Genomic DNA, 14,936 nt, shown 5'->3' on the forward strand with positions numbered 1-14,936 from the left:
CCTACTCCTTGTTGCAGTGCGCGGGCTTCTCATTGCGGTGGCTTCCCTTGTTGCGGAGCATGGGTTCTAGGCGCACGGGCTTCAGTAGTTGTGGCACGTGGGCTCAGTCATTGTGGCACGCGAGCTCTAGAGCGCAGGCTCAGTAGCTGTGGCTCATGGCCTTAGTTGCTCTGCGGCACGTGGGATCTTCCCGGACCAGGGCTCGAACCTGTGTCCCCTGCATTGGCAGGCGGATTCTTAACCACTGCGCTACCAGGGAAACCCCCCTCAGTTTTAAACTAACCCCTGACCTTTGAACTGAGAACGCCCTTCCAAAACATTTACTTTCACACCCTCAGCAACAAACTTTGGCAACTATAATTGTCCCTGTGGGACAGAGGCTTGCCAGGCAAAGATCTGCCCAGGGCGCTCAGTGCCCACATGGGAGCCCACACCTCCTGTTTGCAAAGCTTCACCCTCCCTCTGACTAGCAACTTAAAGAAGGGGTGTTCTAAGTGGTAGCCTCATCTCTGCCTTGACCTAGAGTAGGTTGAGGAGAGAAGGCTAGGGATCCACAGTAGGTCTCAGCCTTGAGATTGTGCTGCAGACATAACAAGGGGTGGGGACCCACGCAGGCAGGGGCGGGGCGAAGCAGGTGATATCCATCCCAGAGACCAGCGCCCAGCATTCCCGGGGCCTCTCCCTACGCAGCACAGCGCCATGGACCGCACCGTGGTGCTCATCACTGGCTGTTCCTCCGGCATTGGCCTACACCTGGCCCTGCGCCTGGCGTCCGACCCATCCCAGGGCTTCAAAGGTACGTGAGGGGACTGGGGTGGAGAGACCAGCTCCTTCCTGGTCCAAGGGGGCCTAAGTAGGGTTGTAAGCCCGAAATTCAGAGCCTCGTCCTCTCCCTGAACCTCCAGTGTACGCCACGCTGAGGGACCTGATGGCACAGGGCCCACTTTGGGAGGCCGCCCGGTCCCGAGGGTGCCCTCCCGGCTCCCTGGAGATGTTGCAGCTGGATGTGACGGACGCAGATTCCATAGCCGCTGCCCGGGCACGCGTGACCGAGGGCCGCGTGGACGTGCTGGGTGAGTCTCCCTGCAAAACTAGTGCAGGAGCCCTCCTCACCCTGTGTCCAAACCAAGACGTCCCGAGGCCCAGGGAGCACGAGGGGACAGGCGGGGAGGAGGGCCGTGCGTGAGGCGAGCGGAGTTCGGTCTCTCTCCCCGCAGTATGTAACGCAGGCCGGGGCCTGGTGGGGCCGCTGGAGGCACACGAGGAGGGCGCCGTGGGCTCCGTGCTGGATGTGAACCTGACCGGTACCGTGCGGATGCTGCAGGCCTTCCTGCCGGACATGAAGCGGCGACGCTCGGGACGCATATTGGTGACCGGGAGCGTGGGAGGCTTGATGGGTGAGTGGAAGCCGGGGAAGAAGCAGAGGCGCGCAGGAGGCGGGGCTCAACGGGAGAGTCGGGGGTCTAATAAAAGGGGTGGGACCTGGTGAAACTGCCCCGGGCCCCTCCCGCTCCCCGCGGCTCCCCTCCTCGACGCGCCTCAGCAGCCTCCTCTCGCCTCCAAGCTCTTCCCTTCAACGCCGTTTACTGCGCCAGCAAGTTTGCAATCGAGGGTTTGTGCGAGAGTCTGGCGATTCTGCTGCAGCCCTTCGGGGTCCAGTGAGTCACCGCCCCGCCCCCGGGACCCTCTGAACACTGACTTTGGGAACCCCAGCACCCTGTTTTGTTGGAACCGCTCTCAGGCGTTCTCCCTGGCCCCTCCTTAGTGCGGCGCCCGTTTGTTGTGTGCCAGGCCCAGTACTGGGCGTTTGGCACCTGCCCTCTCACGCCACCTGCCGACCTAGCTGGTGAGGCGTCGGTATTGTTAGTGGGAAGCTCAGGCCCAGAGAGGTTCGGTGACTGGCCCAAGGTCACACAGCTGTTAAGGGACCCAGCCAGGGTGGCATAATGACGCCAGAGCCTCTCTCACACACTCTCCAAGGGACGTGGGGGCTCTTTTCCGGCAGTAAACCGCTTTCAAATGCTCGGGTTACCCTAAGCGCCCGCCAGCCGGGCGCAGCCCCCTTCCGGCCCTCCCTCCCGGACTCGCATTCGCCCCCGCCCACCCGCCGCTCTCCCGCCGGCAGCTTGAGTCTCATCGAGTGCGGCCCGGTGCACACCGCCTTCCCCGAGAAGCTGGAGGGCGGCCTGGGCGGGGTGCTGGACCGCGCGGACGCCGAGACCCGCGACCTCTTCTCCCGCTACCTGAGCCACTCCGAGCAGATCTTTCTTGAGGCGGGGCAGGACCCGGAGGACGTGACCGAGGTGAGCGCCGGGCCGGACTGCGGGAGCGGGGGCAGCGCTCCGGTTCCCCAGCCCAGCCCCGGCCAGCGCGCCTCCTCCCGCCGCTGCAGGTCTTCCTCCAGGCGCTGCGCGCCCCGCGCCCGGCCCTGCGCTACTTCACCACCGAGCGCTTCCTGCCCCTGATACAGCTGCGCTTCTCCGACCCCAGCGGCTGCAGTTACGTCGCTGCTGCGCACCAAGCAGTGTTCGGCGACCAGGCCGCCGAGGGCTCAGACGGCGCCGGGGCGGAGGCCGGAGCCGGAGAACCGGGGGCACCTGAGCTCGGAGCTCCTCTTGCCGCCCCGAAATAAAGGCCTGGTTCGCCGCTGCCTCCCGCGCTCTCCTTTGCGGCCCCGGGTTGTGCGGTCTGGGGATGAACAGGGGCTTTTCGCTGCACGGCACCTGTGTGATCACTGGCGCGCGCGGCGGGTGGATGATCAGGAAAGAAGGTGTTAGCCCAGGTTATACCTACGGAAACCGAGGTCCAGAAAGGGAAGGAGCTAGCCCAAGGTCACGCCTCAAGTGCGCCTCAGGGCAGGGAGAGTGGTCCCTGGATTCCCGAGGGGTGTCTGCAGCAGTAGGAGTTAGGCGGACTTGGGTGCGGGGACAGTCGGCTTGTGACTTGGCTCCCACGAGTCCTGGGACTTTAGGCAACGTCCTACCCTCTCCGAGTCCATTCTCTTACCTGCAAAACGGGTATAATACCTATGTCGTGGATTGTGATAAGAATTAATTGAGATAATGCCCAAAAGTGCTGGTATAGAAGTCTTAATAGCAGGCCCTATTATTATTACTACTAGTGGTATTACTATTGTGATTGTGTTCCCATGTGGAAGCCAGATGTGTAAGGAAGAAACAAGGCTAAATGAGCCCAAAGGAGACAGCCCCACTCACCCCTCTCCTTGCCCCCTGCCGTTAAGACAACACTCAGCAGGAGAGATCCCCCCTCGCCCAGAAGACAACACTCAGCAGGAGAGATCCCCCCTCGCCCAGAAGCTGCCTCTCACCAGGAGGTCAAGCCGAAGCTCCAGGTCTGCCCTGTGGTCCGCGTCCTCCTTCCGGAAGCCAGCAAAAGGAGCTGGCATGGCAGCAGCCACTTAAAGGGCCTGCAGGGTTGCAGAGCCAATCGCCCTCTAACCTCCTCTGAGGTTGGGTGCCGGAGGAGGGGTGAAGATAGAGACTAGGTGAGGAGGTTGCAGGCAGAGGAAAGCAGTAGGGGTGCCGCAGGAGGGGCTTAGTAAAGAACATACATTAGCAGACTCATCAGGTTCACAACACTCTGGGTAATGGCACAGGTGCCTCCTTGCGTGGCAGTGATAATGTCCGAAGCCATCCTATTTTGGAGGACAGCTTTCTCATTAGAGACCTAAGGATGGGCTTTGTTGGTTATCATTTAAGGCTTGCTGGATGCAGTTAGTTAGGAAGGGCACCTGTGTGTGCTGTAACCATCCCCCAGGCCGATGGAAGGAAACAAGACAGCGGCCAAATGACTGCAACAGTGGAAAACAGAACGTGCCCACCTGGCCTTGAGGAGAGGGAGGTGGCAGCTTTAGGCACTTGACCTGGTTGTGCATACCATACATGGTGGCTGGGGAGGCAACACTGTCAGTTGTGAGGATGGGGGCGGGGGCGGGGGCGGTGGCCGCGTGGCGGGATATGCCAGACCAGACCTTCACCTTCTCCCCTCTTTTTTTTTTTTTTTTGGCCACGTGGCTTGCGGAACCTTAATTCCTCAACCAGGGATGGAACCCATGCCCTCAGCAGTCCTAACCACTGGACCACCAGGGAATTCCCACCTTCTCCCCTCTTTTAATGGTGCATCTTCCATTCCAAGTGTAGCGTGTTTCAGCAACCAATCCGTCACTGGTTGGGAACTCCGGTGCGTGGCCCAGACTCCTTTGGCAGTTGCTCTGGGCATTGTTTAGAACACATAGGTCATGATGTTACTGCATTAACCAAGTCACCATATTTCAAGGGCAATCAGGTATCCTTGGCAATATGCCATCCCATACAGGCTTTGCATTGGCTGTTTTTTCAATGCACCCAATCTGCTGTATCTACTGAAGGGTCAGTTGCTAGGGCTTGTATCCTGGCTAGGGCATCAGCTTCTGATTGCCAGGGGATGTCAGTGCCTTATGAGCCAGGATGTGGAGGACAGTGAGGACTGCCTCAGACTCTCGCGGATGAACACAAATGTCTTTTCACACATCTTGTACAAGGGCTGATTTCTTTTTTTTTTTTAATTTATTTTTGGCTGCACTGGGTCTTCATTGCTGCGCGTGGGCTTTCTCTAGTTGTGGTGAGCGGGGGCTACTCTTCGTTGTGGTGCACGGGCTTCTCATCGTGGTGGCTTCTCTTGTTGTGGAGCACAGGCTCTAGGCACGCGGGCTTCGGAAGTTGTGGCACACGTGCTCAGTAGTTGTGGCTTGCGGGCTCTAGAGCGCAGGCTCAGTAGTTGTGGCGCACGGGGCTTAGTTGCTCCGCAGCCTGTGGAATCTTCCCGGACCAGGGCTTGAACCTGTGTCCCTTGCATTGGTGGGCGGATTCTTAACCACTGCGCCACCAGGGAAGCCCGAGGGCTGTTTTCTGATCAGCCATCTCTCAGCTTCCCTTTGTCCAAACCATAGGGTTAATCCCTTTAGAACAGCCCAACTGTTCTGAGTTCAGCCCATTGGCTGCTGCAGTTTGTTCCTGTTTCCAGCCAGATGGTGTCAGTGTTGGGCAGAATAGCAACTGCAGTCCCTGTGGGTGGGTTGCCCCGACTAGACCCAACTGTATACCAGGCATCAGCGGGGATCCCTGCCCCCACCCCGCCTCTCTACAGGCTGCAGGGGACACCCCAGGTATAGAGGCAGGGGAATTTGGAGGATCTACATACTCTTCAGGGCCTAGTAGCACTTGAATTTCTAGAGACAGTGGGCTGGCAGGCAGGGTGCCCCTCTGTTGCAAATGGGCCACTTAGTCAACGTGGGGGTTGAGCCATGGCAGAGGTGGGTCCATAGAACATAGTCTCAACCCCGCCCTTGATAGGAAGGGACGTTCTTACCATGATATGCTGTTCTTTCGTGAGAGGCTATAGCTGGTGGGGTGTTCTGTGTACATTGCAAGGAGCTGTTGCTCTATGAGGGGTACACTGGGGTTTCTGTCCCCCCCCAACAGCTGGGACCAAAATCCTAAGGGTGCTCTCCTCTCCTGTTGTCTCTGCCACAGTGTGTTCGGAAGTCACAGACACATCTAACTTAAACGGTTGCCCTGCTTGGGAGGTGCCCAGAGCTGCGATCAGCTTCACTAGTACTTTTTCCATCTCAAAGGCAGCTTGCTGCCCTGATCCCCAGTTCCACGGGCGCCTTCTCTTCATCAGGCGGCATAGGGGATGGAGGCACTGTGCCAGGTGGGGAATAAAAGTCCCCCCAAACCCCAAAATCCCTGCAAAGGCTTGCACCTCTTTCTTTTATATATATTTATTTATTTACTTATTTGTGGCTGCATTGGGTCTTCGTTGCTGCATGGGGGCTTTCTCTAGTTGTGGTGAGCGGGGGCTACTCTTCGTTGCGGTGCGCGGGCTTCTCATTGTGGTGGCTTCTCTTGCTGTGGAGCATGAGCTCTAGGCACGCAGGCTTCAGTAGTTGTGGCACGTGGGCTCAGTAGTTGTGGCTCGCGGGCTCTAGAGCACAGGCTCAGTAGTAGTGGCACACGGGCTTTGTTGTTCCGCAGCATGTGGGATCTTCCCGGACCAGGGCTCGAACCCGTGTCCCCTGCATTGGCAGGCGGACTCTTAACCACAGCGCCACTAGGGAAGTCCCACTTGCACCTCTTTCATATTCTTAGGGGTTGGATAGGCTTGTACTAATCAATCACAGCTTCTGGAACAATGCACGTCTCACCCCACCAAACAACTCCCAGAAACTTTACGGGGGTGCCTGTGCCTTGAATTTTCTGAGGGCTCACCACCCATCCTCGTCCTCACAGATATTCCAGCAAAGTCTGCAGAAGGTCCTGCAGCAGAGGCAAGTCTTCACATGTTAACATCATCTCATCAATGTAATGAGCCCATTTTACTGATGTGGGGAAGGAGAACAGGGACAGGTCTTGGGCTACCATCCCATGACATGTGGTGGGGCTGTGCAGGTGGCCTTGAGGAAGCACTTGAAAGGTCCATTGTTGCTCCTCTCGCATGAAGGCAAATTGATGTTGTGACTCAGTGGCCAGGTGTAGACTGAAAAAAGCATTTGCTAAGTCAGGTAGCGCATGGTACGTTCCTAGGATGGCGGCCAAGGTACTGAAGGCGGTGGCACTGTTGGGCACAGACACATGGATGGGGCTTGTTCAGCTCTCCGTAGTCCACGGTTATCCGCCATGAGCCATCTGGCTTTTTCACCAGCCATACCAGGCTGTTGAACGTACTATGGGCAGAACGTACCATTCCCACTCAGTGCAGTTCTGGGATAGTTTCTTCTATTCCCTTAAGCCCCACCCACCCAGGCAATTTATATTGTTTGACAGTTTCCACCCTTCCCCGGGGGTGGCAGGCTTACCGTTCCCAGTTGGTGTTCCCCTCATCACTGGTCTGATTACTCTAACCCAGAGGCAGATTCGCAGACATAGGTTTGCAGAGCTTGACCTTGTAGGATATCAATGCCCACTATGTTCTCTGGTATTAGTGATAAAAACTCTCATATTCTCTCTAGAAAAATGGTACAGATGAACCGGTCTTCAGGGCAGAAATAGAGACACAGATGTAGAGCACAAACGTATGGACACCAAGGGGGGAAAGTGGCGGGGGTGTGGTGGTGGTGGGATGAATTGGGAGATTGGGATTGACATATATACACTAATATATATAAAATGGATAACTAGTAAGAACCTGCTGTATAAAAAATAAAATAAAATTCAAAAAACAAATCTCATATTCTAGGGGTGTGGAGGGGCAAGGAGAACGCCCAGTTTGCTGTGTGAAAAGGACTTTCCTAACTATAACCATTTGCGCTCTATAATTCAGTGGCGCTGAGGGGGCCAGAAAACTTCTGAGGGTGACCGTGTATTACAGTACATCCGGGGAAATTCCCTGGCGGTCCAGTGGTTAGGACTCGGTGCTTTCACTGCTGTGGCCCGGGTTCAATCCCTGGTCGTGGAACTAATATTCGGCAAGCTGTGCGGCACAGCCAAAAAAAAAAGGAAAGAAGAAAAAGATATTAGAGTACATCCAGCTCCAGTATCCACCAGAGCTGTACTTGTTTTAAAAAATAAATAAATATTTATTTATTTGGCTGCACCGGGTCTTAGTTGTGGTATGCGGGGTCTAGCTCCCTGACCAGGGATCGAACCTGGGCCCCCTGCATTGGGAGCATGGAGTCTTAATCACTGGACCACAGGGAAGTCGCCAGAGCTGTCACCTTCTGTTTATTTCTGGAAGATCAACCAGTAGTGAGCTCCACAGGAGGCCTCCGATTGCCTCCAGTGGGCCTCACCTGGAAGCAGTCTTGGCCTGCATCCTATAACCTGGGCACGTGGGAGGCACCCACCTCAAACAGGAGAATCCCTGAGGCCTCTGCTGGAGCGGGCAGGGCGTCAGGGATGGTAGGGCCGAGTGGGCAGTTCTGAAATGTTATGCAGGTTTTAAGGCTTCCCACAGGCCAACCAACACAGCACTGGATGGCCGATGTATCTTTTCAGTTGCGTTCCCAGCAGCAATGAAGTCAAACCACGTTTGTTTCCGGGTTACTTTTACCAAACCCTTTACAGCCCTTCAGGATAGCCTTTTGGCTTTTTGAGCTCCCTCTCTGTCTTGGGTCTTTCCTGCAGGCCAGTATGTAACTGTTCCTGGGATTTGTTGGTTTCCTCTAGATCAGCAATGGATTGCCCAACATCACAAATGTCTTGTCCCACAACTGGGCTCAGCGTGGATATTACTGTCCCATACCAGGTGATGGGGGCAGTCTGGAGTATCTTGGCTTCCATTCCTGCAGTGAATGTGGCCTGATCAGGCCCTTCAAAGATAGGAGCACAGATGGCCTGTCTCACTCCCAACTCCCTAAGCAGTTGTTGCACCTCCTCTATAGATTTCCAGGGTCCCACATGCCCAGGGAAACCCCTCATATTGGGACAAGCCTCCCTGCAGGTTAGAATAATCCAATCTATAAGGGAGTGAGGACCTCGAGCCGCCAAGTCCTATGCAGATGCTTCAGGAGGGCCGGCTGTGTGGTGACGTTGCTCATTTTCTCTGCCTCCTGCCCAGCCAGGGAAATCATCCCCACACCCCCCAGTTCCATAGCCATACTAACCATGCTTGGATACTTTCCCTGGCCTTTTGCTGGAATTCGGCAGCTGTATCACTAATCTCAGTGGACGTTTATTCTCTCATCGTGAACGTTTCCTGAATGGGGGCTGCCCTGCTGGCTGGGATGGTCATCACCTGGTTTTTGTTTTCTTCTGCACAGGGGTCCTATGGCATGGGGTGTTTCGTGTGTTTTACTGTCAGTCACCACAACACCCCCCCCTTCCCTCTCTTCACTTTCCTGGGGATTCCACCTCTTAGCATCCAGTCGGGCTTTGTCAAGCGTTTGGACCTTAATTTGAGGCAGCTCTCGAGCTCCTAGCTTTGTAAACCGCACAGTAATGTCTCCAACTTATCATCCCACTCCCCCACCCCGCCTGCCAGCCCCGAAGTGAGCAGAACAGTGGACAATGCACGTCCTTCTCTAACCTCAGCTCTTCTTCCAGCTTTTCAACTTGAGTTTCAGCCTCTAGTTAGGCATCAGTGGCCAGCGACCTGCCCACCCTGCAGACATTCATCTCCCGTCTTAGCCACGGTGCACCCGGCACAGTTCCTCAAACAGGCACGTTAGACCAGCCTGCGTTTCCCAAGATTTCCCATGCAGGTGCCTCTTTCCCAAGGCCCATTTCTTCGGTCTCCTGGCAGGCTTGCCAATGTTGATTTGTAAACTGGCCCCATACACAGAGGGCAAAGAGAGACTGAAGAAAGAGACAGCCACTCCAGATTGGTAGGTGGCAGGTTTAATAAGCAAGGGAACTTACATACGAGGCTTGTCCTGGGCAGTGCTAGAAGAGTAGATCTCTGCACCTGCACACCAGAATCTTCAAGTTTCTACAGAGGCCTTAACTGGGTTCAGTCATGTAATTCATCCAGTTGGTCGCAACAACACATTGCCCTCTCAAGTCTGCGTCCTTGAAACAGCTCCCACTGTGGGAGTCGTGGGCAGACTACATTCCAAGGACACGGGAGGGGTGAGCAGCCTCTGACTGCCTGTGTCCAGCTGGCAACTGGTCAACTGGCAGTCACGTCATCCAGATAACCTCCTCCAACAATGTCTAAGTAGGCATGTGAGACTGTGTGTCCAGATGTTTCAGGGAATTTCCTGACCATCTTTGCGATTTGCTTCTTCAACTGGTCCTCTCTTTAAAACCCAACTTAAGATGTGTTTGCAAGAATCCTGGTCTCAAGGCCTTTGTGGCACTAAAACTCTTCCATCCTTGACTCCAGGACCAAATGCAGGTTCTGTGGGGCCAGAGGCTTATACACTTTGGGAGACCTCTTTAGGAATACAAAACCCACAAAATTAAGTATGAAAGTGAGCATTTATTTAGTTTGGGAAAATAAACTACAACACATTACTGTAGTGGAATCCTGGAGATTGGCTTCCCTCCCTTTTTAGATCGTCCTGAATAGTTTACCCGAAATGTTTCCTGATGGCAACCTGGCTTTGTCCTCCCACGGAGATTTCCAGTTCCAGCCTCTCCAGCACTCATTAGCTTCACGGTAAACCCTCGGCACTAAGTCCCACCCCTCTCCCCCCCACCCCCGCCGCCCCCTTTTCTCCCGTCCATAGGGACCATTCTCTGGCGGCTCTACTGAGCTCACACGCAGAGCTCTCCTCCTCCTCCTCCTCTCTCTCCGTAAAAAACTGTCATATCACTGGTTCTGGGTGATGTGGAGAGCACTGCACGGGAGCCACGACACATGGCCTCTGTCCTTACCTCCCCAGATGTCCCTGGAACACACAGGGCGTCAATTTTTCCATCTGTGAAATGGGGGCTTGTACATTGTCCTGTGACCTCCCACATGAAGATCCTCAGACTGGGAGGGTGCCAGGAGGGCTCTGGGGACGCCGAAACCTCATTCAAGTGCTACCCTACGACCCCCCCACCTCCGTCCCCGCGATTTACGCAGGAAAGCCAGGTGTTAGTTCCGCCTTTGCCGCTGTCTCCTGAGGGACATGGCTGAGCCAACCTCTTCTCTCAGAGTCTGAAGGGCACCCGTGTGAAACGGGCTTTCAAGTCCGCCTTGACCTACTCGACCCAGGTCTCGTGAGGTTGGGTTTTGGAAATAACTTTCCGCGTATCTCCCAAACCCCCGAGCTCGGCTCCTTATCAATGCAGGTGCCCCACCCCATAAGAAATCTCGCGAGAATCCCTCTCCGAACCAAAGTTGAGATGTTTGGCCTTTCTCAGGTTCCGTAGCTCGGAGAGTCGCAGCACCGGAACTAATGTTAACTGGTCGCGGCTGGGGAAGCCTTCGCGGTGGTGCAAGCGGAACCAAGGCCCGGAGGTCTCAGTAAGTAGGACCCGAGCCTGAGCGTCCCCTTTTCGTACTCTCCTCCGATTCCTTGAAGATCCTGGTGTCGCTCAGCAAGAGCGCCCAGGATTTCTGGATCCCCAGCCTTATGACTCAGGGGCTCCTGCCGAGTTTTCCCCTCCCGGGATTTCGATGCAATTCAGCGAATTCACCGCTCCGTCTGAGAAATGATAAAACCGAGATTTAGAGCACAGCCCCGAGGCGCCGTTTGCCAGGTCCCGTACCCTCCCCCGGGTTCCTCTCGATCCGCACTGGGAACGCCATCCCTGCTCCAGGTCTCCCTCTCTTGGGTCCGAGTCCTCCTACAGTCTTCGGCCTCAGACACATACCACTCAGTAACCTTCGCCTCGTCTCCCTGACTGTCCGCAGGCCTGGGCAGCATGGCCGTATTCCGGTCGGGCCTCCTGGTGTTGACAACGCCGCTGACCTCCCTGGCCCCTCGCCTGGCCCCCATTCTGACCTCGGCGGCCCGGCTCGTGAATCACACGCTCTATGTACACCTGCAACCGGGCATGTGCCTGGGCGGCCCGGCTCAGCCCCAGGCCAGCCCCGTGCAGGCCACGTTTGAAGTTATCGATTTCATCACGCACCTCTACGCTGGCGCCGACGTCCACAGGCACCTGGACGTTAGAATTCTGCTGACCAATATCCGAACCAAGAGCTTTCTCCCTCCCCTGACCGGCTCAGTCCAGAACCTGGCCCACCCGCCGGAAGTGGTGCTGACCGACTTCCAGACCCTGGATGGAAGCCAGTACAACCCAGCCAAGCAACAGCTCGAGCGTTATGCTACCAGTTGTTACAGCTGTTGTCCGCAACTGTCTTCGGTGCTCCTATACCCCGATTATGGGCCTGGAGTTCTGCCCGTGGGGTCCCTGGACGTCCCCTTACCCTCCACCATCAGCCCAGCCTCCCCCGTGGGCAGGTCTGCCAAGCAGCCAGTGCGTGGCCACCAGCGAGGTGCTGTGGGTGGCACGTTTGACCGCCTGCACAATGCCCACAAGGTGTTGCTCAGCGTCGCGTGTCTCCTGGCTCAGGAGCAGCTTGTGGTGGGAGTAGCAGACAAAGACCTGTTGAAGAGTGAGTGAGAGAGACCGAGTTAGGGCAGTCTTACCCTCCCCACAGGCCGAGATTGAGGAGGGGTGGGGCCATCCGTTACTTCCCACCACTCCCAAATGTCACAGTGCCTGGCACTCAGTTTGCACTGAGGGAATTTTGTTAAATGAATAAATGCAGCTTTCTAGGTGTGTGGTCCAGTCACCATTCAATCAGGATCCCCCAAATGTGTAGCCAAGGAACCTGCACTTTTAAACAAATTCTCCAGGTGATGAATCCTAAAGTTTGAGTCCCAGGGAATAAATGGATGAGTAAGTTGTAGGTAGCAGTGCCACAGGCGGTCAGAGGAGCCTCTCGGAATTGTCTGGCTCTTGGAATTCTCCATCTGACTCTGGTGCCTTCTGGCACTGCTAGTTCTCTGCACACGTGCCAGCCCTTGTAGCTCTATTGTGCTTGCCTGCTGCCTCCTCATAGCTCCCCCGTACAGACCACTGCCCAGCTCCCCTCTGGAGATAGGACGCTCTCCCCTAAACTGGCCCACACTCTTCCTCCCCAGTAAAAAGATCTCACTGTTCTTCTGGGCTCCTTCCCCAGGCAAGTTGCTCCCTGAGCTGCTCCAACCCTACGCAGAACGCGTGGAACATCTGAGTGAGTTCCTGGTGGACATCAAGCCCTCCTTGACTTTTGATATCATCCCCCTGCTGGACCCCTATGGGCCCGCTGGCTCTGACCCCTCTCTGGAGTTCCTGGTGGTCAGCGAGGAGACCTATCGTGGGGGGATGGCCGTCAACCGCTTCCGCCTTGAGAATGTAACCCCTGAGGGAGACTGGCAGAGGGAGTGGATGGGGATGGGGAAGGCCACTGGGGGCTGTTGGAAGTACATGACCCCAGAGGAGGGAAGAGAGGGCTCAAGGTGGTGGGAAGAGGCAAGGAGGAACTTCCCAGCTTGCCCTCCGAGGCAAGCTCTACCTCTGAGTAGGCAGGGGAGGATAAGGCGATAGATTTGTCCTCATCTCACCCCTCCTTCTCTCTCCTCACTCTTCCTTTGCCTCAGGACCTGGAGGAGCTCACTTTGTACCAGATCCAGCTGCTGAAGGACCTAAACCACAAGGAAAACGAAGAGGACAAAGTCAGCTCCTCCAGCTTCCGCCAACAAATGCTGGGAAACCTGCTCCGGCCTCCACATGTAAGCCTAACCCACCTGCCTCCCACCCCTTCCCCTGCATGGGTGGGCTGGGAATGCTGGAGAGGAGAGACTGAAGGGTTCAGCCTCAAACCTGAGTCTGGGGACCCTAGTAACTGTGGGGTTCCCTCTTATCTACCCATAGAAGAGGCCAGAGCTCCCCCCAGGTTTCTACGTGATTGGGCTGACGGGCATCAGTGGCTCTGGGAAGAGCTCAGTAGCTCAGCGGCTGAAGGGCCTGGGGGCATATGTTATCGACAGTGACCACCTGGGCCACCGGGCCTATGCCCCGGGTGGTCCTGCCTACCAGCCTGTTGTGAAAGCCTTTGGAACAGGTAATAACTGGGGAGGGCTGGAGGTGGCCTGAAGTGAGGAGATGGCTGGCCTCCTTGCCCAATCTTCTGTCTCTGTCATCCAGATATTCTCCATAAAGATGGCATTATCAACAGGAAGGTCCTAGGCAGCCGGGTGTTTGGGAACAAGGTAAACACACACCTCTCCAAGGGCTCTGCAGCTGCTGCTAGACCCAGAGGTTGGGACCCAGTGGACCTCTCTGGTCTGGCCCAGAATGCCAGTTTCCACTCAACTGTTCCCAACTGCCTCCTCCCTCGGGCTGGCTCCATCTCATCCGGGGGAGGGTAAACTCTGCCCACCCCTTCCATTCCCTTTCTCAGAAGCAGCTGAAGATACTCACGGACATTATGTGGCCAGTTATCGCAAAGCTGGCCAGAGAGGAAATGGAGCAGGCTATGGCTGAGGGTGAGTGAGCAGCCCAAGGGAACAGCTAAGCAGAAGCTCCCTCGGGAGCGTTCCCACCCTAAATCAGACCATCCACTTTCCCTGGGACTGTGTTTCCTTGGCTCTCTGACTGGTAGCAGGTGGCAAGGTGCTGCTGGCAGTGACTGGGGTCTCCCCACAGGAAAGCAGGTGTGCGTCATTGATGCCGCCATGCTGCTCGAAGCAGGCTGGCAGAACATGGTCCATGAGGTGTGGACCGTTGTCATCCCTGAGACTGAGGTATCTGGATCCCACCCCCCACTCTATCCCCACTGTAGCCCGCATCCTGCTCTAAACCGGTGGGCTGATGAATGCCTTGTCTGCCCAGGCTGTACGACGCATTGTGGAGAGGGACGGTCTGAGTGAGGCTGCGGCCCAAAGCCGGCTGCAGAGCCAGATGAGTGGGCAGCAGCTTGTGGACCAGAGCCACGTGGTGCTGAGCACCTTGTGGGAGCCACACGTCACCCAGCACCAGGTTGGTGCCCAGGGAAAGGCTGGGTTGTGGGGAGGGAGTCTCTGGTGGATGCTTGTATGACCCTGTCCTCTTTTCTTCCCAACATTCTGGCCTGTCCAAAGGTGGAGAAAGCCTGGGCCCTCCTGCAGAAGCGCATCTCCAAGGCACCATCAGGCCCATGACTGACAATGAGTTCTCTGTGGGGCCAAACTGACCCCTGGAGCTGACAAGAGATCCAGTGATGATGGCGAATTGGGGCCTTGAAGCTCACCCTAGCTGGGGCCTAGAGGGCTCTGTGCTAAGCTGGGCGGGGCCTGGCTGGGCCTGCTGGACACAGGAAGCCTACCCAGCTTGCCAGTGTTTGGCCAACACTGAGAATGTGGCTCTTGGGGGAGCAGGCCCCCTAGCGTTGTTCCGTCCTCGCTTTTGCCCACAGGCCTGTGGCACCCGTGGTGGGCTGGAGCCAGGGCAAACACTGAAGCTTGTTGCAGAATTAAAGGTGAACGTTGCTAGGTGCTGCCTGTATGGCGCTTACTTCCTGCTCCAGTGCCTTTG

At 56.2% G+C, this 14,936-nt stretch overlaps 2 protein-coding genes across 5 annotated transcripts; both read left to right on the plus strand.

Annotated features, from left to right (window-relative positions):
- The first annotated feature begins 695 nt into the window (after window positions 1-695).
- HSD17B1 (hydroxysteroid 17-beta dehydrogenase 1) lies at window positions 696-2,650 on the plus strand. Of its 2 annotated transcripts, none has more exons than XM_060134220.1 (6): window positions 696-796; window positions 906-1,073; window positions 1,218-1,397; window positions 1,565-1,658; window positions 2,126-2,303; window positions 2,393-2,650. In XM_060134220.1, the coding sequence occupies exons 1-6, from the start codon at window positions 700-702 to the stop codon at window positions 2,630-2,632; spliced, it is 957 nt and encodes a 318-aa protein (XP_059990203.1). In that variant the 5' UTR covers window positions 696-699; the 3' UTR covers window positions 2,633-2,650. The 2 variants fall into 2 exon arrangements, with proteins under 2 accessions (XP_059990203.1, XP_059990204.1); XM_060134221.1 differs by having other exon boundaries at window positions 2,491-2,650.
- Window positions 2,651-10,083: 7,433 nt separating this feature from the next.
- COASY (Coenzyme A synthase) lies at window positions 10,084-14,915 on the plus strand. 3 transcript variants are annotated; one of them, XM_060135928.1, is made up of 10 exons: window positions 10,791-10,893; window positions 11,284-11,991; window positions 12,562-12,776; window positions 13,022-13,153; window positions 13,296-13,485; window positions 13,569-13,633; window positions 13,825-13,909; window positions 14,070-14,167; window positions 14,256-14,402; window positions 14,504-14,915. In XM_060135928.1, exons 2-10 carry the CDS (start codon window positions 11,295-11,297, stop codon window positions 14,561-14,563), a joined length of 1,689 nt encoding a protein of 562 aa, XP_059991911.1. In that variant the 5' UTR covers window positions 10,791-10,893; window positions 11,284-11,294; the 3' UTR covers window positions 14,564-14,915. The 3 variants fall into 3 exon arrangements, 2 of the variants coding, with proteins under 2 accessions (XP_059991911.1, XP_059991912.1); XR_009537797.1 differs by lacking the exons at window positions 14,256-14,402; window positions 14,504-14,915 and adding an exon at window positions 10,084-10,098 and having other exon boundaries at window positions 13,569-13,909; window positions 14,070-14,132; XM_060135929.1 differs by lacking the exons at window positions 13,296-13,485; window positions 13,569-13,633.
- Window positions 14,916-14,936: the final 21 nt, after the last annotated feature.

Source organism: Lagenorhynchus albirostris, chromosome 20 (genome assembly GCF_949774975.1).
Source record: "Lagenorhynchus albirostris chromosome 20, mLagAlb1.1, whole genome shotgun sequence".
In the NCBI taxonomy this organism is placed as follows: domain Eukaryota; kingdom Metazoa; phylum Chordata; class Mammalia; order Artiodactyla; family Delphinidae; genus Lagenorhynchus; species Lagenorhynchus albirostris.

Excerpts from the sequence above, each read along its gene's own strand:
- HSD17B1 (XM_060134220.1), top strand. The coding sequence starts at position 700 with ATGGACCGCACCGTGGTGCTCATCACTGGCTGTTCCTCCGGCATTGGC. Across the intron at positions 1,074-1,217 it reads GGGCCGCGTGGACGTGCTGG|TATGTAACGCAGGCCGGGGC; the intron begins GTGAGTCTCCCT and ends CTCTCCCCGCAG. Across the intron at positions 1,398-1,564 it reads GAGCGTGGGAGGCTTGATGG|CTCTTCCCTTCAACGCCGTT; the intron begins GTGAGTGGAAGC and ends CTCGCCTCCAAG.
- COASY (XM_060135928.1), top strand. The coding sequence starts at position 11,295 with ATGGCCGTATTCCGGTCGGGCCTCCTGGTGTTGACAACGCCGCTGACC. Across the intron at positions 11,992-12,561 it reads AGACAAAGACCTGTTGAAGA|GCAAGTTGCTCCCTGAGCTG; the intron begins GTGAGTGAGAGA and ends CTCCTTCCCCAG. Across the intron at positions 14,168-14,255 it reads TTGTCATCCCTGAGACTGAG|GCTGTACGACGCATTGTGGA; the intron begins GTATCTGGATCC and ends TTGTCTGCCCAG.